Genomic DNA, 24,076 nt, shown 5'->3' with positions numbered 1-24,076 from the left:
ATCATCAGAAAAATGCTAAAAACACGGTTTTCATTGGAGTGGGTCTTTAAGAGAGAAGACAAACTAGTGATCTAACAGGCTACTGAGCTCCTTCAAATGCACACTTGTTTACTCCTGTTAAAGCATGTTAGAGTTTGGTGGCACAGATTACTCAAAGGAAGAGCCTCTTTTGATTTTCTTGCCTTTTTTTCAGAGAAATACACATTTTCACCATAAAACCCATGAAAAGTTGATTGCTTTATTATAAATTTTGCAATTTGTTAAGGGAAGTTTTTTTGTGCTTTTTTGTTTTTGTATTTCTTAGAGTATTTGTCTTCTTGTCGAGCACTCCAACTGAAGGCAGACCAAGAATGAACTCTGAGTTGTGTTGAGAAGGAAAGCTCGACAAACAGCACAACTGTTTTAGACAAGCTTTATTGAATCAGTGCGAATGCATCAACAGGAAATGCAACCTCAGTCACAGGGTCACATGCGTGTGAAAATACAGGACAGGAATACAGGAAAATACAGCAAAATACAAGACTCGTCAGGCTACATGACAGACCAGCTATGCTAGCATTAGCCTCTATCTATCATTCCATCCAATCTGAGCATTTCTTTCTGAGCGCTGTAACTCTCCTGAAGCACAACACACATTTGTAAAACGATTACACAAAGACGGAACTCTAAGTATATGACACTATCTTAAACCAAGCACAAGAAAACCATTTGAATCAATTACAGACATTTCTCTGAAGCCACGTTACCTTGCATTCAATTCCCTCAACAGACTGAGGGGGAAAATGGGATACAGCCGAAGGCAGAACAGGTTTTTTAAAACAAGAAGAGTTTGATTATAGGGATTTAATATTCCTTCATTGGCCATGCTGAAAGTTAGTTAAAGTTCGTTGTGACACTTTTTGCTGTTGCTCCTGACCAAGAAAAACTCTTATTTCCATTTGTTTTATAGATATAATATAAATGTACCTTAACAATTTAAGATACATGTGGCACATGTGAAGTATAATATCATATCATGTTGTTTTATTAGCTAGACTATCATGCTTTACTAGCTTGTTTACTAGTTATGAAGTGTAAAGAAGCACTTATACACACTGTCTGGTTATGCTTAGATTTTGAGATGATTGTTTTTTGTTTCAAACATTTTTTGCATGACTTGGATTTCTTTTTTAGAGCCTGCTAGCTGAGTTTCTCCCCATCGTGTTGGTATGTTGGATGATTGAACTACATCTTAAAAACCTGCATGAGGTAATTACATCTAAAGTTGCCTCGAGGGAGATGCCTTGAGGAGCCGATCCATTAAGATGTTGGATTCCTCAAACTGTGATTTACAACTAAAACAAATGTCGCTCAGTGTTAGGAAACAACCTTAATGCTACAGGTCTTTAGGTATGAAATTCCATTGTTTCAGTAATAATTTTCTTCTCCTTCTCCAAACTCTCCCTCTCCAAACCCAGTCTGAACTATTTCTTTGATTCTTTCTGTCTCCATTGGTGGAGTAGGGGGCAGAATGGCTTTAAACTCTCCCTCAATTTGGGCCATCCTGGCATCCGTCTTCCTTTCAAATTCTTTCTTGTTCTTCAGGACCAACTGCATGATACCATCTTGAGCCTCTTGGCAGGACTCCTGCAGCTTCATTCTCTCTTGCATGAACTCTGGCTTCTCCTTGTCCATGGCCATAAGCTTACCCAAGCTGCTCACTCTGTCCATCAGGTACTTGTTGGACACTTCACAGTAGGTCCCTGAGATCATGTGGACCAGACTGGCGATGTTGGAGGCTTCAAAGGCCTGGTTGTACAGCATGTCTTTGGCAAAGAGCTTAGAGTTGTAGGACAGTTTCTTTGTGTCTTCAGATGTCTTCACAAAATTGTGCAGCGTGGTTCCAAGGCTGGTTTTCACAATGGTGGCAACCATCTGGAAGAAGCGCACCATCTTCTCCCACTGCTCCTTCACTCTACCCATGGCATCCATCCCTTTGACCAGCATTTTGATGGTGGTGTCAAAGTCAATCTCTTTGATCTTGCAGTTCTGCATCTCAATCAGGATCTCAGTCAGTTCTCTTTGGTTCTGCTCCATGTTCTGTACAGCTTTCTCATACGAGTCTCGGGTTTGCTTCAGTTGTTCTCGGCTTTGCTCGATGCGGAAACGAGCGTTCTCTGTTGCTCTCTGGCTGGCAGACTGCCTTCCAGAGTTCTCCTGTGCTTTGAACATCATTGGGGGTTTGGGGTTCAGAGCTGGAGAACCAGACATTTTTTTGCTCTTAGAGTCAAACTTTAAAGCATCTTCATACAGCTTCTTTGTGTCTTTAATCAGCTTGCGTGTCGTTTTCTGATCACATTCCTGATCTGGTGCATATATTGCCAACTGTTCACAGATGTCAATCCCTCTTTGGCAGAGACACAGAGCAGTTTCCTTTAGTTTACTATTTGAAAGATCCTTCAACTCATGATGAATTCTTTCAAACTGATCTTGAGTCCATGTAGTCTTTGCACACTTGTTCTTCTGATCATAGATCTCTTTCCAGTTGATCCCTTCTTTAGTTATAAACTGACTGAATGATGATGTGAGTTTTAGAATTGGTCCTGACCTGCTCAAAATTTTCATTTCTGAAACCATGTCTACATCGTCATCTTCATCATCATCGAAGTTTATTTCCAAGCCACCTGTCATTTTTTTAACCTTCTTGTTGATGTAAGCTGGAAATGAACTTAATATTTTCACGAAGGTTGTCAATCCTTCAACAAAATCCATGCCAATCATCTCCCACCCTGTTGGTATGGAATCCATGGACTTCTTGTACTGTTCTTGTGTCTCTTCCAGCTCCTTTGACATGGCCTCCATTGCTTTCTTGGATCGTTCATTTAGCTCCTTTGCAGTCTGTTCCTTCAACTTATTCTCCTCAAGTTTCATCCTGACCTTCTCCAGCTCTTCTCCATGAAAGTGTTCAGCATTGATGCAGGCTTCCAGCAGCTCCTGGATTATATTAATAACATCTTCATACTTCTTTTCAACGCTTTCTGCTAGCACCACACATTCGTCTGCAATACTGCGGATGTTTTCCAGCTGGTTTGGGAGGAGAGTTTCAAGGATTTCATCATTTCCTTGAAACAGAATCTTGACTGCTGCTTTCATATAATCTGGAACAGTGAAGGTATGAATCCGGATTTGATCCATGTTCTTGTGGGCTAAGTTGAATGCGTGCCAGGCTGAGTTACTGATTTGCATGAGACTAGCCCTAAAGGAGTCTGGGTACTTTATGAACTTGAATCCATCTTTTGGGGGATTCTTGTTGATGGAGAAATCAGTTGTTGATGAGATGAAGACCAGCTCCCCCATGATGGCGATGGAGAGAGGAGCAGGAGCCAGGTACTCCTCCCAGTTTGCATTGGGGTGCATCAACATCTGGGTGGTGTTCCTCATTTCTGCAGCTGTGGTCAGACTCTGGGTGGTCTTTGCAATTTGGGCGTCCATTTCCTTTAAAAGCATCAAGAAAGAAGACAGATTACAAACCCGTTTCAGCTTTTTGGAGCTCTTATGACAGTGGACATGTTTTGATGTGGTGTGTTGTAGCTAATGCTCATTTAGATGATTACACATGTAATCCAGACTCAGATCTCTTTTCATTACAACACACTGGAAAACATTACAACAAATGTTGCACCAATGCATCAGTCACTCTACCATTTGGAATTGGTTTGTTTAAAAAATCAGAGCAAAAATAATACTAAAACAAGACATAAATGTATATCTGTGCAAGGATATATCAAACAGGATAATTTGTCATTGAAATTGATTGGAAAAGATGCATACAATCACATACACTAGTAAATAATTCACTTATTACTCTTAATCATAAATAATCATGTTAGCTTATTTGCATTTAGTTCATGATGCAATGAAACTACGAAATATTAAGATTGTCAAAACTTGTGAAGAGAACGCTCAGATATTCATTCAGTAATGACACAATAATGACAAAAATGTTGACAAAAAGAAAAAAAAGGCTGGGGTGGATTGCCGAGCTTTCCAGGAAAAATGAAAAGCGTTTTATTTGTTCACGGAGCTGAGTGCAAATCTGCATGCTTGGTATGTCATCAATAGGTCTCAATGCTCAAAGAACATAACATTCAGCACCACTATGAGACTCACCACAAAGAAAAGTTTCACCATTTGAAGTTAAGAAAAGAGAAGATTGATCAACTATTAGTTGGACGGAAAAACAACCATCTACATTTACTGCAGCCGTGATGTCAGTGACGGAGCAGTTAAAGCAACGTTATTGCACACAAGTTGTAGCAAACATCCAAACCATTTTCGGATGGTGAACTTATTGAAAAATGCTGAAGGCTGCAGAAGGGTTGTGCCCCAAAAAGCAGCTGACCTTTGCCAACATCAGTCTGTCAAGGATTACAATTACAGATACAACATCTCTGAGGAGACTTGGACGGCAATGAAGGAATCCAGTCATTATTTCGTTTTCGGTCACTATTAATGAAAGCACAGACATCACAAATCTATACAGCTGTGCATATTTATTAAAGGTGTTGAAGAGGCATCATAGCGGAGTTTGATGGACACAACAGCTGATGACATAGTCAGCTCTCAGAATATGTTGGAGTGAACTGGTCACGTGATGTCAGTCTGGTCACTGATGGCGCCCCTTATAGGTCAGGAAGAAGGCAGGTGTTGCCACAAAATTCAGGCAGAAAGCAGGAAAAGACTGTTGGACATTTATTTGTGTTTTGCTCAGTTGAATGACTGTCAATGTGTTTCTGCCCAGGATCTGAATCCTGATATTAATGGCCGGGTGAAGTTTCAGGAGAGAAAGGAGGTTAACTCCAAATTCTCATGTTCACAAATGTTTGCAAGTTTAATTTAGTTTAATTTTTACTTGATTTGCACATTTACATTCTAGGAAGGTGTTTCATTTTTTCCGTAGCCCCTCTTGAGTTTATTATCGGGATCGCTTCAGTGTCAGATGTAAAATATTCAGTCTGTGAAATGAATTTTATTTGAGATCCATTTGCCCCTGTGAATGAATGTGTCATAATAAATGATTAGGCGACCATGTTGGTTGAGGCATTTTTCCAACTGAGTAAAAAAAAGGGGTGTTTTTGCTTTTATGTTATGGTCTGGCCCACTTGGGATCAGATGGGTTGAATGTGGCCCCCGAACCAAAATGAGTTTGACACCCCTGCCCTAGAAGGAATGCACCTCTCTGCTTCACCACAACACAAACTCATGTCAACAGGAGAACGGTTTCTCTTCCTGCATGTGTGAAAGCCCGTTCTTTTTCTGGCTTTTCACCAAGGCAGACACGTTTCTCTGTTTATCTCCCCATATCTAAACCGTATGCTTCATTTGTCCTGTCCCTTATAGCTGGGCACCAACTTCCTCTTTTTTCAATCTTCCAATTGGCTAGTTGGACTTTAAACCAAAATAACCTGTTTTTCCCCACGCAAAGTAACAGACGAGTAGATTTTCCTGCTTGGATGGAACTTTTCCAGGCAGATTCAGTGGAAACACGCTTTAAGGCCCGTACACACCGGGACGGAACTCTGCGCGCGTTATTCGCCAGCGTTTTTCGCCACGTTTTTTGTGTTCATACCCAGGCGATTTTCGCTGACGATGAGCCGAGCGAACATGCAATTTCATTCCCTGACATTAGATGGCGCTTAATGTAAACAGAAATACTCCTGTACACAAGGTGGCGCTGTGCAACTTTACGATTCTTAAAGTCGCTTTTCACTCAGAAGAAGAGAGCAAGTATTTACGCGCTTGTCAGAATCAAACAAAGAAAACATGAATATTTCAAGCACCAGTAGCTCCAGCTCCAGTTCCAGCGATGAAGAAATTATTGTTCTGTTGAATGATGAAAGACGCCGGAAAAGACGCCGATTTTTGGTTCATCCCATAGTTACGAAAAGAAAAGAACATGGGGAGTTTTATCGACTGGTACAAGAGCTGGAAATGTATCATGAGCGTTTTCGGGGATATTTTAGAATGTTCGTCATTATTTCTTCGCGGCAGTGTAGACGCTACTTGGCGTCTATCTTCTTCACTGGTATGTGTGCTCAGAAAGGCAGTTTTGTGTTTGAGCGCCCCCAAGTTGTGTTTTACTGTAACTCCAGAAGCTCCAGACACGTTTGCAAAAGCGCCATTCTCATTGGTCGAATAGTTTTTGACGCAGCGTTTTTTTAAAAATGACGCTTTTACGCGTGGCGTTTGTCGCGTCGGTGTGCACACTCACATTGGTGCCCTTTGTTTAGTCACGAGGTGTTAAACGTCTGCAAATATCGCGCGTGAATGTCGTCCTGGCGTGAACAGGCCTCTAGGCCGTAGGCAAACAAGATAAACATTTAGTGAACCACTAAAGCTAAACATTTAAACCTAACCTTTGAACATAAATATAAATAAAAACAGACAGTAATATTAATGCATAAAACTCAAGTTAAGCCTTAAATAACGTATAATAATTATCTCTCCATTAAAATATATTCTGTCAAAATTATACAAATATAAACATGCTGCAGAATAAAACAAAGCCTGAAAATTTAACTGATAAACTCTCCTGACTCCCAGCATCATTTTAAGCATTAAGTTCATTTCTTGGTGTGTGACGTTCTGTGTGTGTGTCTCTGGTCCTGTGTGCGTCTTTGTGAAACGGATCAGAGGGATTTGATTTTATTAAAACCTGTTATTGTAAATATCATGTTTACGTCTTATAAAATATAAAAAACTTAATCATTCAACTCATCAGTGGGATTACTCCAAAAATATTTGCCATTTTTCTAATTTTGTGCAACACCAACAGTAAAAATCCTCCAAAAAACCTCCATCCATTCAGAAACAAATGATATATTGTTCATTTATTATTTCACAAAGTGCAGCTGTTTTCCTGCATAACCTGCTGTTTTTATGTCAAACACTGACACCAACTAAACCAAAGTTTAGTTGTAAACTGAAAATGTAATGTCTTAGACCCTCATAAGGGCGGGGCCACCTTCCTAAAAATGCTAAAGCCCCCTCCACTTCCTTATGGAAGACCCATTCAAATATTAAAGACACTTAACTAACCCATGGAATTATTTCTCATTGGATGCCAGAGAAGAGAGCTTTAAGCTAATAAATTAGCTAATATGTTCATGAATTTAAATTGCATTCAAATGAGTAACTCCATGGCATAAAAACACTGCCTAAAAATGCCCCCTACCTTATGCTACCTTAAAATGAATTTATCATTTATAACTTTTCACTTTTGCCTTGTGGCAATGAATGAATCTTTAAAAGAAAACAAACAATTATTGTCACATTCATTTGAACATTTTGATTTAAATTGACCATTTTGGATGAACATTTAGATTTGGATCCAACATTTTCATAAAACAATATCTAATTCCTTTTCAGTCTTCTTATAATTTACGTCATGCAGATCAAATCTTTTTTGTTGTTCCAAGAGTCAAAAAGGAAATGGGAAAATATTCATTTTATTACAAAGCACCCTCTGACTGGAACTATCTTCCTCTATCTAGTCGTTCTTTATCAATCAATCAATCAATCAAACTTTATTTATAAAATAGCGCTTATCATGCATTTCGTGCAGCTCGAAGCGCTTTAACATTAAAAACAAAAAACACACAACATTACAGTAAAAACCCAACCCACCCTACACCCTTCCCACTCCTCTCCATTAAAGCACATGACCCACGACAATGAATGTTGACTACCAATACAAGTTAAAATAAATAAATAAATAAATAAATAAATGAATAAATAAATAAATGAATAAATAAATAAAAAAGCAAGCAAACAAACAAACAAACAAGGCTTGGCTCTGCTGTGAGGAAACGGCATTTGGGAATCTCTTCATACCAGGAGCCAGCCCGCCCACGGGAGCATGGCCACAGCGCCAACCCAGACCGGGACAACACCAGGGTCCACTTCACAGCCGTGAGGCTGCAAAATTAAACCCCAGCCGCCCCAGCAAGGGCAAGAACTCCAACAACAGCCACCGGGCAAGCCGGCAACCCTGGCAGAAAAGACTCCCACAAGAAACACTGGGGCTAAAATCACAATAAGATACTAAAATTATAAGATTTATTAAAAAATAAATAAATAAATAAATAAATAAAATAAAATAAAAAACTGAGAATAAGATGCATAAAATGAAATGAAGTATAGTATAGAATATAGCCTATATTAAAACTAATAGAATAATTTAGCAGTTAAAATCAACTGAAAGCTAAATTATAAAGGTGGGTCTTGAGCCTCTTCTTAAAAACCTCTACAGTCTCTGCGGCCCTGAGGCCCTCTGGCAGGCCGTTCCACAGGCGAGGACCGTAATGGCAGAACGAAGCCTCACCATAAGTTTTGGTCCTCACTTTAGGAACAACTAAGAGGCCAGCACCGGAGGACCTCAGGGTCCGCGAGGGCTCATATTTTAAAAGAATATCATTCAAATAAGAAGGCCCAAGACCATAAAAACACTTATAAACCATTAAAAGAATTTTAAAATCAATCCTAAAACGCACAGGGAGCCAATGCAGCGATTTTAAAATCGGTGTAATGTGTTCCCGCCCTCTGGTTCTCGTCAGAACTCGTGCTGCTGAGTTCTGCAATAGCTGTAGATTTGAAATAGACTTTTTGGGTAAACCAGAGAGCAGGGCATTACAGTAATCTAAACGACTGAAAATAAAAGCATGCATTAGCACTTCTGTGCTGGCAAGAGAGAGGAACGGGCGGACTCTGGCAATGTTTTTAAGATGATAAAATCCTGTCTTAACGACATTTTTAATGTGTGGGATAAAATCTAGCTCAGAGTCAAAAAGTACGCCCAGGTTTCTCACACATTGAGAAGGTTTAAAATTATGAAGATGTGGTAAAATCATCTCTCTCTTGTCTTCAGGACCGATGATTAATACTTCAGTTTTGTCCTGGTTGAGCTGTAAAAAGTTTTCTGCCATCCACAACTTTATATCTAAAATGCAGTTTAAAAGAGTGTTGACAGGTTCAAGGTCATCAGGAGACACGGCGATGTAAAGCTGTGTATCATCAGCATAGCTGTGAAAGTCAACGCCGTGTCTCCTGATGACATCCCCAAGAGGCAACATATATAAATTAAAAAGTATTGGCCCTAAAATCGACCCCTGGGGAACCCCACAACTTATTTCATGGATTCTTGAAGAGCACGTATCCATACTTACATAAAAGTGTCGATCTGTCAGGTAAGAGTAAAACCACTTAAGAACATTTCCAGAGAGGCCCACTAGACTACTAAGTCTGTCTAATAAAATCTGGTGATCTACTGTATCAAAAGCGGCACTAAGATCCAGCAGCACCAGAACAGAAAGTTTCTGTGAGTCATAGTTTAATCTAAGATCATTAACGATCTTTAAAAGAGCCGTCTCTGTACTATGGCTTTTCCTAAAACCAGACTGATATTTTTCTAAAATTTTTTGGGCATTTAAAAACTCATGCAGTTGAGTAGCGACACTTTTTTCTATTATTTTACTTAAAAATGGTAAGTTGGATACGGGTCTATAGTTATCCAGATTTTTTGGATCTAATTGACTCTTCTTCAGAAGGGGCCTCACCACCGCCGTCTTACAGGCAGAGGGGAAGACCCCCGTCTGAAGAGAGCAGTTAACCATGTTTAAAAGCTCTGACTCAAAGAATCCATAAAATGTTTTAAAAAGTGAAGTGGGAATGGGATCTAAAAGGCAGGTTGTAGTGTTTACTTGGGATAAAACTCGACCAAGCATCTCTGCATCAACCAGGACAAAACTCCCCAGTGTTTCTTCTGGTAAAAACAATGCTGGAGGTCTGTTAAGATCCGTGTACTGCATGGATGAAATGTTTGATCTTATAGCATTGATTTTACCCATGAAGTGGTCTGCGAAGTCCTCACATGCAGCATTAGATACGAGCATGGAGGACTTGTTGAAATCTTTGTTTATTAAAATATCAATTGTTTTAAAAAGAAATTTGGGGTTGTTTTTATTTTCTGAAATGATTTTTGAAAAATAAGAGGTTCTGGCCCGTTTAACTGAGTTATTGTAGATTTTGATTTGTTGTTTTAAAATGTCTTTATGAATGATTAAATTCGTCTTCCGGTATTTCCTCTCTGCTCTCCTGCAGTTCTGCTTCAGACCCTTAATGTCGTCAGTCTTCCATGGCATTTTAGGAGTGGTTCTTAATGTTTTTGTATTGAGTGGAGCCACTGCATCTATGGAAGACTGAAGTCTGTTATTAAAATGATCAACAATAAAATCACAGGGTGCAGGTAAAATCTGAGCAGGAGTTTGCTTAAAAACATCAATAAAACTTGCAGCCACTTCAGGAGTTAAATACCGTTTCCTCACAGTTCTCACTGACGCTTCCTGCTGGATTTGACTGGTGACATTAAAAAACACACAATAATGGTCTGATATGGCCAAATCAACAACAGAGGACACCCCAGTGGACAGACCATAGGTAATGACAAGGTCCAGGGTGTGTCCTCTGTTGTGAGTTGGCTGTGTGACATGCTGCTGAAAATCCATGCTGTTTAGAAGATTTAAAAACTCACAGGCATAGATATCATCATAATTGTCAACATGCAAATTAAAATCACCAGTAATTAAAATCCTATTGTACCTAATATGAAGAGATGATAAAAATTCAGAAAATTCCTCGATAAAACAGGAAGGAGGGGTTGGTGGTCTGTATACTGTGACAGTTAAAACAGGTGGGTCTGCAAAAAGAAAAGCATGATGCTCAAATGAACAATATTTACTAATTAAAACATTTTCAGATGATATTGTTTTGTGAGCAATCGATGCTGTACCTCCACCTTTCTTTCCTCCCCTGATTGAAAATAAAAAGTTAAAATTAGGTGGAGAAGCCTCAGTGAGAATAGCTGGTGCATCAGAGCCAAGCCAGGTTTCAGTTAAAAACAAACAGGTTAAATCATGGTCTAAAATCAGATCATTAATGACAAAATACTTATTTAAAAGTGATCTGACATTTAAAAGAGCCATCTTCATGGTTGTGGGTAAAATCTGATGTGTGCATGTCATGGGTTTTGTGACTGATGTGTGAATTGGTCGGAGACAACGAACACGCGAGGCACGTGGATATGAATGTAAATGATTTGAATGTCTATTGGTGATGCGGACTGGTATGTGATGCTGTATGGCAGAGAATGATGAGTCAGGGATGTGGGTGTCCTGGTTCAACCGTCAGCTGGATATGGTTTTGAAAGAACGGAGGGTGAAATCAATGTTCATGGTGAGAAGACGGGAACCACTATAGTTGGGGTGTAAACCGTCTGATTTGAAGAGGTATGGTCTATTGTAAAAAGTTGTGAAGTTATCAACGTATGGAATGCTTATGGAATGACAGTATGTTTTTAACCAAATGTGAAGCTGACGGACGCGTGAGAACATGATGTCTCCATAACGGGGTGCAGGCAGTGGTCCAGATATGATGCAGTTTATGTTTAACTGTTGGATGGTGTGAATCAGATGGATGAAGTCCATTTTCAGAGTCTCTGATTGCTGCAGTTTCAGGTTGTTGGTGCCTGCATGTATGATGAAAGTCTCCGCAGAGGGGTGTTTGACAGAAAGTTGGTGAGCAGAGTTTTTAATGTCATTGACGACAGCTCCAGAGAGTGAGTGTGTGTGGCACCTTCTGACCCGGACATGCCGGACAACGGAGTCTCCCACGATGAGCACGGGCTGCTGCACAGGTCCGGGTCTCCCAGAGGGGTGATGAGCAGCGGCCTCCGCTGAAGGGGGCTCAGGTGGAGAGTTGGGAGCTCCAGAGCGGTGTTTCCGGGCAGACAGTAATCCAGCGTGAAGACCTGTTTTTCTTGTGGAGAGTGGATCCCCTGAAGCCGGTGAAACGCAGGATGCGGCGCGCGAGCCCCGGGGAAGCTCGCCTGAGCGTCGGGCCACCGCCTCTTTCAGCAGACGGCGGCGTTTCCCTCTCGTGCCGGGCGCCAGCGGAACAGCAGAGGATCCGGGCGGCTGGGCCAGTGCCGCGGCTCCAGGAAGAAGCGCAAGTTGGTCAGACTCCAGCAAAGCGGGCCCCGAAGCAGCAGACGCCGTTGGACCCGTAGAGGTGGAAGCGGGAGTCGTCGCCTGGCTGGGACCAGCAGCAGAGCCGGATGCCACGGTAGGGGTTCCGCCCGATGTCGGTCCCGGTGAGCCCGCTCGGGTCGCTGACGCCGCGGTGAGGTCTTCAGCCAGCGGGGCAAAGCGGTTGGTCAGCGCTAGGTTTTCCGAGCTGACATTGTTGGGTTTGGACCCACAGATCCTCCGGCCGCGACGTGTCACCTCAGCCCACGACTGTTTGGGCGTAGAGCAGAGGGCTGGAGCCCTGGGCCCGGCATCGGCCTGGTCTTCATGGAGGTCCTGTGGACTCCTGGCCTCCACTGCAGAGCTGGTGTTGGTGGTGCTCGGAGCCCCGTCCATCCGCTCCCACCCGTTGTTTTTACGGCCACAAATTTGAATGATGTTACTCTCCGTGGCGGTGGAATGGGCTTCGGCGGGAATTTCTCCAAACCATGGAAGGGTTTGAGACAGGGAGCGGTTGGTGTTAATTGAAAGCTGTAGTTGTTGGATGTACTTCGACTGGGAAGCAGATACTGATAGAATTTTTTCTATCAGAGCAGATTTTTCTCTGAGCTCCAGTCTAAGTTTCTGAACAGTTTCCTTAAGTTGGGAATGTCCTGGGTCACAGTGGTCGGGAGTGCATGAAACTCCGTCTGGACGAGCGGCAGCCATCTTCCTCCTTGAGTGTTGCGCGTCCGTCCTCTGTTCGACCACGTTGGGGACTGTTTACATCTCCTGTTTCATCTCCTGAGTGATAAGTCATCATCAACCTAACCTCATTCTTTGCATTTAAAAATGCCGGTTTAGAACATCTTCAACACTCATGTACTGTTTTTGATTACATTTGATTTCTTTCCTGCTTTTTATTTCCTTACCTTTAAACTAACTGCTAAGAGGTGCAATAAATGACTGTGCTTGTGTGTGTGTGTGTGTGTGTGTGTGGGTGGGTGTGTGTGTGTGTGGGTGTGTGTGTGCGCCTGCTTTCTTGTTGCCTTGTATATTTTAAGTTCTTCATTGTTTTGATATATGTAAGGTTTGCTCAACTGTATCTGTCGGTATTTGCTTGTTTTGTTGTATGTCAAGGACCCCCTTGAAAACGAGATGACACATCTAAAGGGGTTTATACTACAAACAAAAATTGGAAATTTAATGGCACAAATCCCTAACAAACTTGTCCATAACTAAGTAATGTTTATAAGACCTCGTCTCCCCCATTCCCTCCATCCCATCTATCCTAAACAATCCTCAACCTCTGCTGTACATCTACAAAACCATCCACAACCTCACTCCTCCATACCTGTGTTGTCTCCCACTCTGCTAGATCCTTATCTTCCCTTCACCAGTCTCAGCACCACAAGGGGCGGGGCTTCAGATGCTCTTCTTCGCTGACACACTGTAATGTTTACCTTCAAATACACGGTCATAAAAACAAAAAGTGAATCTTAAAGTCCAGTCAGACATCAGATGAAAAAGGCTGAAGTTTGATCCACAAAGAGATCCTTCTTACCGACTGACAGTCCCAGAGCTCAGTGATCCTGACGTTCCTTCTGCTGCTCTGCTCTCTCTCTGCTACTGCGCCACCTTTTATCCCCAACTGGAGCGCTGAGGAAGTCAGCTGCTTTCCGGGAAATGAGTCGGGGGGGGGGGCTGCTTATGTGTGCTGGGTGGGTGCAAGGCCAAGCTGTTATCAGTAATACAGTATAGAGGGAGACAAAGACAGAAAGACAGAGCTTTGAACTTTATGCTTTTGCAGCTGCTGAGTCAGAATCCTCTAATTTAACATCAAATACTGAAACTAAGAAGTACCGGTACTTTTCCAACTCAGGACTTCTTCTTGGGCAGACAGTAGAAGCCTTTCTGTGGAGTCAAAGACTAAACGTCATAAAGAAAAGCTCACAAAGATCAGAGTCACAGGCCTTAAGGCTGAGATCCTGGCATTCACCCACGGCAAAAACATCATAAAGAATCTGCTGTTTCTTTCCAAACCTTTTATGCAGAAACACATGACACTATCCTGCAGGTTTTCTTCAAAACACTGAGCTTTTAAATCTTCTTGACTGGAGTCTGCAGAAGCTTCCATTCAACATTTATGTCCTTGTGTGTCAGAGAAATTTCTCCATACATTAAAAATGAACAGTAAGGTACAGTTGGCAAACAGAAACCCTGTTCTAGTCTAAAACAAAAAAGAAGCTTAAAGTGCCTGAAATAAAAAATCCGTCAGTCCTTATTTAAACTAGAAACATTTTGACCAACTGAACCATTTGATGCTGAGAAACATAATTCAATCAATAAATAATATTAAATGTAAATTGATCTGAAACATTAACACAGCAGCACCAACATATTTAATGTTTTTAGTCTAAAGAAATAGATTATAACATTGTTCTGATTTTTTTTCTAAATGATGATTGTTTATTTATGATCTCATTAAGTGCAGCTGTTTTCCTGCATTACCTGCTGTCTTTATGTCAAATACTGACACCAACTAAACACCAGGCAGACAAAGAATACACTGATGGAACATAAAGACACGTCATCAAAATGTCTGCAATAGTTCATAAAGAATGACAATATTAGCATGAGCTGAGTCATTTAAAGGCAGTGATGATCCTGGTGTTGCACGATCCAGACAGCGCTTGCAGCTCTCCGCATGCTCCGTTCCACCTGCAGCCTGAGCCCACTACCCCTTCCCTCTCCTTCTCACACACGCGTGTGACCCGTGACGGGAACACGCAAATGCAGGGACGGTTATTCACAGTTTCACAGTGTACAAACTCTGTGATAGAACAGGTAATGGGAAACCAATAGTGGACCAGAATTTTTTCCAAGTCCTTAGCCGCTGTCACCACCACCCCCCAGTGACATTTGCACCCCGGGCAATTGCCCGTATTTAAAGAAAAAAAGAAAAAAAGATGAACATAAAGAAACCACCCAACAGCAGAACAGCAGAGGTGAAAAGGTCATCTGGGGTGTCGTCTCATGAACCGTTTCCATCCCTAAGACTAGTTTCCTGTTTATCAATCAATATAAAACAGAAATATAAAACAGTTTATTATCATTTATACTCGCATTTTCAGAAGTCATTCAGGTTTTTGTTGCAGGTTTATGTGACAAAGTGAAAGCAGGAAATACAGTGCAGTGCAGAGACCCCATACCCCTCCCAGACCCATTTCCTCTAAATCAGAGGACTTCTTCCATGAGCTCGCTGGGAAAAACCATGGCCAGAATTCAGACCCCTCCCAGACCCATTTCCCCTAAATCAGAGGACCGCCTCAGTGTTCTGGCTGAGGACAGACGGCCGCTGCAGAAGCAGACAGAGCAGAGAGGCTGCAGGAAGGTTTCAGGTAAGACAGCTCTCTTTGGGTTCAAACCTTTTTTCTTTGCATGATCCGAACTAGAAGAAAGAGTTTCTTTTGGAACATGTTTATAGACATTTTTTTCTTCTCTCTCATAATTTCCTCTAAGCTATCATTGAAACACATTGTGTGTCTCACGTCTGAATAAATGTATTATACATGAAAAGAAAAAAACTGTTCTGTAGTGACTGCAAACACGAAACTGCAGAAACAGGAGAAAACTGTTGACAGTTGAATTCTAAATAAAGTGGTTGTGGCTTTAGAAAACGTCCCCATGACTCAATGAAATGCAACTAGTTTAGCTAAGGAAGCAGATGAGCTTTCCTTTAGCACAGAATGACAGAGGATTTTCCTCACTGATTTCTGTGAACTGTTTGAAGCAGAGACGCATCTGCACTCGTCACAGGTCAGAGGAGGACGATCAAGTCATCAGGCTCAAGTAAGATGGAACTGTGGGGATTCTTTCCCTGTGTATTTATTTCTGCGTTTGAACTGTGACCTTTTTTTAAACCTTCAGCATGGCCTTAAGGACGTTCACGGCGATGATAATCGAATACTTTCAAGAAACACCTTTGACCCTCGACCTTTCACAGATACTTCACTATGCCAGGTAAACAACCTCATTTAAACTAGAGCTTCACAAACTTTGAGAGGCTTCTTTAAGGAACAATACAGATTTGATTTGAATGGAAAAGCTGTTCAAGCTGATCTTTAGCTGAAAACCGTTGGCTATTTTATATTTGGCTGATCCATGTTGATTTTACTTTTCGGTCTAGATTCATGTATTTCTCATTTGCACAGCTTTAACGGGCACACAAAATAATGTTTCAGTTCAACCCGAAGAAGATCAGACAGACAACAAAAATATACAAACAGTTCAGGGCTGAATGCAGAGCATCTGGCCTTTGCTCAGTGTGGGAGTAGATGGGTTACAAGAAGGGGACACGCTTATTGGTGGTAGTGTGCATCACCACACTGCATACTATGTTCATACACAGGAAAAAATAAAAAAATCTTAACACAGAAGCACAATACACACAAAAACACGAGTACATCTGGTGGAGTGGACGGCTGGAGGGGCACGCGTGGACTGGCAGCAGCCATGGGAGGCGCGCCCGTACCAGACTGTGCACAGGAGGGGAGGGGTTTGGCAAGACGACGGCAAAAGCAGGACGAGCACCAGCAGAGCAACGTCCTCCACATTACAGCCAGCTTTCACGCTCTGTAGAAGTGGACATGTTTGGGAGAGCCAAGGCCAGAGAGCACTCAGCTCAATTGTTGTCATTGGTCTTTAGACAAAAGCTTTCTTAAATGACAAGATTTGTTTGTTTTTTTCCAACGTAAATAGGTAAAACATCGTTTGTAATCTATCCTTTTGCTTGTTTCTCAGTCTTTTGGCCTGTGTTGGACTTCCTGTTCTCTTCTTCTCTGCAGTCTGAGCTCTGTGGAGACACGGCACACAGACCTGAGCAGCCTGGCTCTGAGGGAGTCAGGACCTCTGCTGAGAGGTCTCCAATCCCTCAACAACCTGTCAGAGATGCTCCTCAGTACGGACTCTGACATCGTTCTTCCTGGATGTCAGACATTTGATGACATCAGACAAGAGATCGAGGACATGAAGCAGCACCTGGAAGAGTCAGAGCAGATAGCTGTTGGAGAACTGCAGCACCTCGATGAGGAGACTGAGAGTCTGACTGCAGAGCAAAGTTCTTTAGAGGAACAGAAGAAGAGGAGAGAAGGTGAACTAGGAGACTTGAGACTCCAGCTGCTCTCTCACAGGTCTTCTTTGCAGAGTTACAATGAAGCTCTGAAGACTGAGAAAGACAACCTGCGGTCTGCAGAAACAACTCTGTACAACATGAGAAAGAAAAGAGATGAAGCAGAGACAATGAGAAATGTTGGAGTTGCCATGATGTTCATTCCAATTGTGGGATTGATTCCTGGTAAGTAAATCCACAGAGCAACATCCACCAACAGAAACTTTAATATTAAGAGTTTCAGTCTGATTAGTGTCTCTTTTTCAGGGGCAGTCATGACTATTGTTGGTCAGAAGGATCTAGACTCAGCCTCTGAGCAGGTAGACCGAGCTCGCAGTGAGGTAGGGAGGTGTGAATCTCAGATAATGTCCTACTCCAACCAAGTGTCCCACTATGAGGGACTCATCTCTCAAGCTCAGACCGACATCCAAGAGGCCAACAGGAGGATTCATGAAACTGGGCTCAAACTGCAAACCTTGTCTGTGACGCGATCAACTGTTGCAGACTTTCAGAGTAAAACTAGAAGAGCTGTCCATCAACTGGGGCTGCTGTGTGGAGTGGGGAGTGTGGCAGAGCTGCAGACCCGCCGTCTGATCCTGCTGGAGCCTGTGTTGAACGTGATGGAGGAAATGATGGCAGCTCTGGGACGGATGGACAGAGACGACCTGCTGCACTCTCAGAAGATGGAAAGCATCATGTGGGACATGAGAAACAACCAAAGGAGGTTGAAGGATAAAATAGCTCTGTGTGGCGATCATTCAGATGAAGGTTATTACTGAAACACTACATACTCTTGGAAAAAAAGGGGCTGATTTAGTGGATGATGTTGGTACACACAGTGATGCAGAGATGCTGAACTGATTGGAAGAATCAAAATAACAGCCACAGTGTGCTGAAAACCTACAGGAAACCACTGGCCTCCAGCATAGCCAGCCAGGGTTACATCACTAAGTATTGAAGTGAACTTTTCTTATCCTTTTCTGCTCCATTATACAAATAAATTCTTGAGATATTGTACAACATGATTTCTTGGATTCCATTTGTATGTTCTGTCTCTTATGAATAAGGTGTACCTATGATGAATATAACAGACCTACTAATACTACTACTAAAACTTTGTTCTTAACATTAACATGTCTAACAGGAAGAGGACTCAAACCAATTACCAAAATGAACAGGTTTTTTATTAAGGTTTAATTAAATTACCAACTTGCAGGAACAGTGCAGAAGTTGATGGAATGCTGAAAAAACAGCCATCCCAGGGGCTTCATAGAAAAAGTCTGGACAAAAATGTGGCATAAACCATGGGAAATTTTGTGTATGCAACACTTAATGCAAATGTTTGTATTCATCAAGAAAACACCTGCAGAAAAAGACGCATTTAGAGGAGCAGGAAGGGCTGTACAATGATGATGTGGTTAGCACTCTTTCCTCACAGTGATAATTTTATTTATTTTATTTAACCTTTATTTAACTAGGAAAGTCCCTTTGAGATTAAAAACCTCCTTTCCAAGGGAGTCCTGGCCAAAAGGCAGTACATTTTAATACAAAAAATATATATAAACAAACATCCTTCAAATTACACAAATCAGGACAAGCAGTTGCATATTTTTGTTTCAGTCTCTGATGCTTTGAGCTTGTTCTTAAAAAAATTCAATGATACCAGTTCAGTTAGCTTCCAGTCTTTCTGCAGCATATTCCAAGCAAAAGGAGCAGAGCTCTGTGCAGCAAATGGAACAGAAAGCAACAACTTTAGATCTCAAGGAGTGAGATTCCACACTTCTCCTTGTGATTAAAGAACAAATGTAGGGAGGCAGTAACCCAAGCAAGGCCTTGTAAACTAAAGTGTACCAATGTCCCTGCCTCCTAGTGGCCAGACAAGGCCATTGTACTCAAGTACCAAGGTACTTGTACTCATGAACCACCTGTATGACATTTCCATCCAAGGTGGGCACCATTGGAATTGTTTCAGGGACCTTCTTTGAGGTTTTTTTTTTTTTTATTTGAATTAGGACAGTGCACAGGAGCTAAATTTCATCCGTTGTCCAAAGGCAGGATAAAAGGTTCAACAGTTACATTTACAACACACTTAAACAGCACAATATTAGTGGTAAAATATTTACAAAGGTTATTTACAATAAAAATCAAGTCTAAAAAAGTCAAAGGAAGTCCAAGAAAAACAACAGTAACTAATGTCTGCAGGACTGGTTTGTTTTCAGCCATTGTTTAAGAGCTATTTGGAATAATAATAATTGTGTGCTTCTGATTGACACCACAGTTTGGCTAAATTTAGTCCTGCGCCTTTGAACATTACAATCCTCTCAAGTTAAACCCTGGGGCCTCATTTATTAAACTTTGCGTAGGATTTGTGTCAGAAGTGTAGTACGGATGAAACATAGGACGTGCGTACGCACAGAAATATTCGGATTTATAAAACCGTGCGCACGCACATCCTACGCATCTTTCCCTTAATAAATCACAACCAATTCTAAATGCTGCGCAGCTTTTGCGGCTTCATGACACGCCCATAGTTGCCCATAAATAGTCCGTGAAACGCCCACAAATGAATATTTATTGATTGCGAAATCAATGCAAACACAGAGAGGAAATCAAAAAAACGTAACTTCACTCAATGTGAAGTAGAAGTTATCGTTGGCGAGGTGGAAAAGAGGAGAAAAGTGTTGTTTGGAGGGCACAGTGTGGGCATTACTAATGCCAAAAAGCCACGTGAGCGGCAGACGCCGTTAATGCTGTAGCCTCACAACCTCGGACCGTGGCCGAAATAAAAAAGAAATGGTCGGACATCAAAGTCGAGGCAAAAAACGTCTAGCACTGCATCGCCAGAGTGTCTCTGCCACGGGGAGGGGGGGGCACCGGAGCGCCAGATGCACCGGGTGACACGCGTGGTTCTTCCGAGTGCTCTTCTGTAACGCCGGGCCCAAAAGCCCGCAGAGGTCCAACAGGACGGCTCGAGGAAGTCGGTACCGGCTCATAAGCCACTCGTCCTCGTTTACCAGCAAGTCTTCTTGTTGTCTAAAGATGCGTTCACTCCGAATTCTTCGATTGCCACATCTTCTAAGAGCGCAAGATCAGCCATTGTGCGTCATTACGCATTCTGATGGGGCATTTTATTTCCCTCCATTTAATTACATCTGACAAGCTACAGATGTCGGTAATAATCCACGTGGAAATGAGAAATTGTTCAGCCCAATGTAATTTCTTGTAACTTTCTGAATGGTTGAGACATACGCCATACATTGTTTATCAAAAATAAAACAAACTAAAGGCATATGCATGAAAACCATAATTCCGTAGCTTATGAAGAAATGTTTTACTATGAAAACAACTTTCCCCAGTGGAAAATTAGTACGTCTGTCCGTCCGTCCGCACGCCCGCACCTATATCTGCTCCTCCAGACGGACACACTGATGAGAATATCAGTTTTGTACATTATTTCGTTCTGTTAACTATATTATTTATGAGGATGAATTGCACAACATGCCAATATTGCAGAACATATTTCACTTTTCTTTTTGCAAATAAGTGTTCATTTGAATTTCTGTTGTAATTTTCGTTTGATTTTTTTGTTTGTTTCACTGCTGATCAATCAAACGGGTGTTGGTGTAGCTGTTGATTGTAAGACTTGCTTTGTGAAGTCTTCATGTTATTTCTGAGAGGCAGTATTGTCATTTTCACTTTCACGTGTTTCTTCCATCTGCCGACGGTGTCGCCGTTTCTCCTTTCACCCGTTTTTGTGCGTACGCCTGGGTCAGAGCTTGCGTGAAGGACCGCACATTTTCCCGTCAAGTTTGCTTTTTATAAATATCAACTATTGCGTAGAGAGTGGTGTACGCCTTCTTTTGTGCGTACGCAACGTTTATAAATGAGGCCCCTGGTGTCCATTCCAACATTTGTTTTTTTACTTATAAAATTTAACAAGCGGGGAGGGGCCAGCCCATTCAAAACCTTAAAAATGAGACAGGCATCCATGTACATTTTGTAACTTTCAAAATCCAGTAGGCCAGTCTTGGTGAGAATGTCACAGTAATGACAACGCAGAGGCTTTTTGTTTAAAACTTTCAGGGTTCTCTTAAACAGAGACTTGAGGGGTTTCAAAGTGCCTTCATTTGTCTGGGACCATGTAGTAAGACAGTAAGTTATATCACTAAAAATCAATGAATGCATGAAAACCTTTGCTGCCTCAGTAGTCAGAGAATACCTTATTTGCTTAAAATTTAACAATATTGGATATTTTCTTTACATGATCTTTAAAAGTTAAGTTTGAATTGAAGATTACGCCAACATACTTGAATTGTTCTACAACTTCCAACCGCTCCCCTTTGACCACTACAGATGGTTGTTCTTCCCTCGTTGGCTGATGAGAAAAAACATACATACCATCTTTTTAGTATTGAGATGTAAGCACGACTTTTGGGGTCACTGAAAGACTGGAACCTTGGCTCCAGACAGAACTGCAGCTGCTTCAGCTTTTTTTTGGCATGAGCATACAGAACTGTATCGTCTGCATGTAATTGTATTTTTTTTTTTGCATACATCTGGCAGGTTGTTCACATACAAGCTGAATAGAAGTGGCCCAAGTAGTGAGCCTTGAGGGACTCCATCTGAACAACTACGTCTGCTGGACTTTAAATATTTAGTTGTAGAGTTAGATAGGGTTAATTCTTCTCTATGAGTTCTGGTAAATCCCCTTTCCGTCCTGGGCTTTCTGCAGGGTTTCAATGGACTGAGCAAGAGATGATTCATAACAGCAAATAACTGTGTCATCAGCATAAAAATGCAGATTAGCATCACAGACATTTTGACCCAAGTCCTTGACACATTGGCACAGATGAATCATTTCCCTTTAATAAAGATATAACAAAAGCTTGTTTCCAAACTGATGGAATTTCTTTAGTTCTGATTGAAAGATTAAAAATAATTGTAAGACCCAGGTTTAAATCTCAACTGTGTCCTTTCTTCGTGGAGTTTACATATTCTCTCTGTGCATGGGTGGCTTTTCTCATGCACCTGAGCATCGCGCCACAGTCCAAAGATATGTATTGTGAGTCAACTGGTGATTCTTAACTGACTGTGTTTGTGGCCTTGTGATGAACATGCAAACAATCTGGTGCCAGTCGGAGTGATATGTGGCAGGGAGTCTTCTATAGATTCTTTGAATTTGTATACCAGATGTCGTATGATGATGTGTGTATCTATGGCTTAACCAACTGGTTAGGGGGGCCTGGCTCTGTCCTGGGCCGCACACTGGAGTCCATGGAGGAGGTGGCGGACAGGAGGACGTTGGCTAAGCTAACATCCATCATGGATAACCCCTGCCACCCCCTGCACCAAACTGTAGATGCGCTGACCAGCTCCTTCAGCACCAGACTGTTGCCCCCACAGTGCAAGAAGGAGCTACTGCAGGTCACTCCCCCCCCCCACAGCCATCAGACTGTACAACACGGTTTTTCATACAATCATTTATTTACTTATTGTTGCAGTTGTTGTTGTTTTCAGTTGTATTTTTGTTCTTACAATGGTTGTTTTTGTGTGTACTTTTACTTATCTATTAATTTGCTATAATTTTAATTTTACTTTGTTGTGCAGGATGCAGATGTTGTTCTATTTGTTTATAAAGTTTTTACGCTTAATCCTGAAAGATACTGGTCACTTTACTTTACCGATCACTTTACTTTTTTGAATGTTACTTTTACTGTTTTTGGATGTCTGTTTTTTTTTTGCTGCCACAGACAAAAATAATCGTTGAAGGGGGGTACTGTCATGTTGCCTCTGGCAGTCTCTCCTCCCCCTCCCCTCTCTGCTCTGCCTTCCTGATTGGACCCAGCTGTGGACACTCACCTCATCACCTACCTGCCTTCTTATGGAGATCCAGCTCCAGCTTTCATCGCCAATTCGTTGCCCCTTTTGGTACTAAGTAGGGGTGTGTATTGCCAAGAGTCTGGTAATACGATACATATCCCGATACGCGCCCCGTGATACGATATGTATCCCGATATATGACTTTGAAAAATCTTTACCTGATTTTCAATGTCTTCCACTGTAATAAAATGTTCAAATTCAGTTAAATTATTGATCGCACTGTTAAGCATTGGAACTGTATCTCAGATATAAGTTGCGTGTACCAAAGCAAATTCGTAGTGCTTTTATTTTGGTAAGTTAAAATATAGTAAGGGAACAGTCAACTCTGTCAGATTTCCACAACAAAATATTTTTCAGTATAAGAAAAAGCAAAGAATGAATGTTCCTTAACCAATAAATTTGTATTGGGAAAATAAAATGCTTTTATTTCCTACATTGCATAATGTAGCTTCTCCAGTGCTTTTAAATGGTTCAGGAGCATGAATGGTGCTTCAAAAATAAAGGGGGGGCACTGATTCTTTCCAAAAACAATAAAGTGTGATGATGAGGCAGCATGACAGAACGAAAGGAAAGATGCTTTGTTTACATATCTGCTCTGCAGCCACGCTTCTCACACGTGGAAGTAAACTAACGCTCCTTGCCACGATGTCGGCCTTTTTTCAGAGCATTGTACACGTCACTCTGATTCATCAGGTCGCTAAACTAGAATCTTTTTCTGGGAGGTTCTGCAGAACTTTTGCCTGCTTTGCCGATAGCATTTTAGCTGATGCTAAGCGCATTAGCCTATTAGCCGCTGAGGCTGCTGTGCTTCACTCATTTTTAACTGAGCTGCTAAAAAGCACCACAATCCACGCTTTTATGTGTTACTGGCAGCAACATGGCACAGAGTTTCTGTTTGGTACCCATCCCAATTAAAAACAAAGTAGTTCATGTCTTGTAACAACAGAACAAGCTGCCTCTGGCTGCAGTCTTCCTTGTTGTCTTGTGG

The 24,076-nt window shown here is 41.6% G+C and overlaps 3 protein-coding genes across 5 annotated transcripts in view; 2 read left to right on the top strand and 1 right to left on the bottom strand.

Moving 5' to 3' along the window:
- Nucleotides 1-397: 397 nt before the first annotated feature.
- LOC101157387 (uncharacterized) lies at nt 398-13,749 on the bottom strand. The gene is made up of 3 exons (XM_023961899.2): nt 13,603-13,749; nt 13,393-13,501; nt 398-3,474 (listed from the first exon to the last, which is right to left on the bottom strand). The coding sequence occupies exon 3, from the start codon at nt 3,469-3,471 to the stop codon at nt 1,408-1,410; it is 2,064 nt and encodes a 687-aa protein (XP_023817667.1). The 5' UTR covers nt 3,472-3,474; nt 13,393-13,501; nt 13,603-13,749; the 3' UTR covers nt 398-1,407.
- Nucleotides 11,869-24,076, top strand: part of LOC101164176 (porphobilinogen deaminase) — a 156,164-nt gene continuing 143,956 nt past the window's right edge. The window contains exon 1 of the mRNA XM_078929597.1: nt 11,869-12,156. The gene's annotated coding sequence lies outside the window, so the exon portion shown is untranslated. The remainder of the gene's footprint in view (nt 12,157-24,076) is intronic.
- On the top strand, nt 14,657-18,228 carry LOC144981503 (uncharacterized). Of its 3 annotated transcripts, none has more exons than XM_078929594.1 (5): nt 14,657-15,432; nt 15,835-15,890; nt 15,969-16,061; nt 16,886-17,394; nt 17,476-18,228. In XM_078929594.1, the coding sequence occupies exons 1-5, from the start codon at nt 15,292-15,294 to the stop codon at nt 17,985-17,987; spliced, it is 1,311 nt and encodes a 436-aa protein (XP_078785720.1). In that variant the 5' UTR covers nt 14,657-15,291; the 3' UTR covers nt 17,988-18,228. The 3 variants fall into 3 exon arrangements, with proteins under 3 accessions (XP_078785720.1, XP_078785719.1, XP_078785721.1); XM_078929593.1 differs by having other exon boundaries at nt 15,832-15,890; XM_078929595.1 differs by having other exon boundaries at nt 14,671-15,439; nt 15,858-15,890.

Source organism: Oryzias latipes, chromosome 13 (genome assembly GCF_053564925.1).
Source record: "Oryzias latipes strain Hd-rR chromosome 13, Olatipes_Hd-rR_3.1".
In the NCBI taxonomy this organism is placed as follows: Eukaryota; Metazoa; Chordata; class Actinopteri; order Beloniformes; family Adrianichthyidae; genus Oryzias; species Oryzias latipes.
Note: the sequence above shows the minus strand (reverse complement) of the source record. Positions and strands in the feature narration are given on the sequence as shown.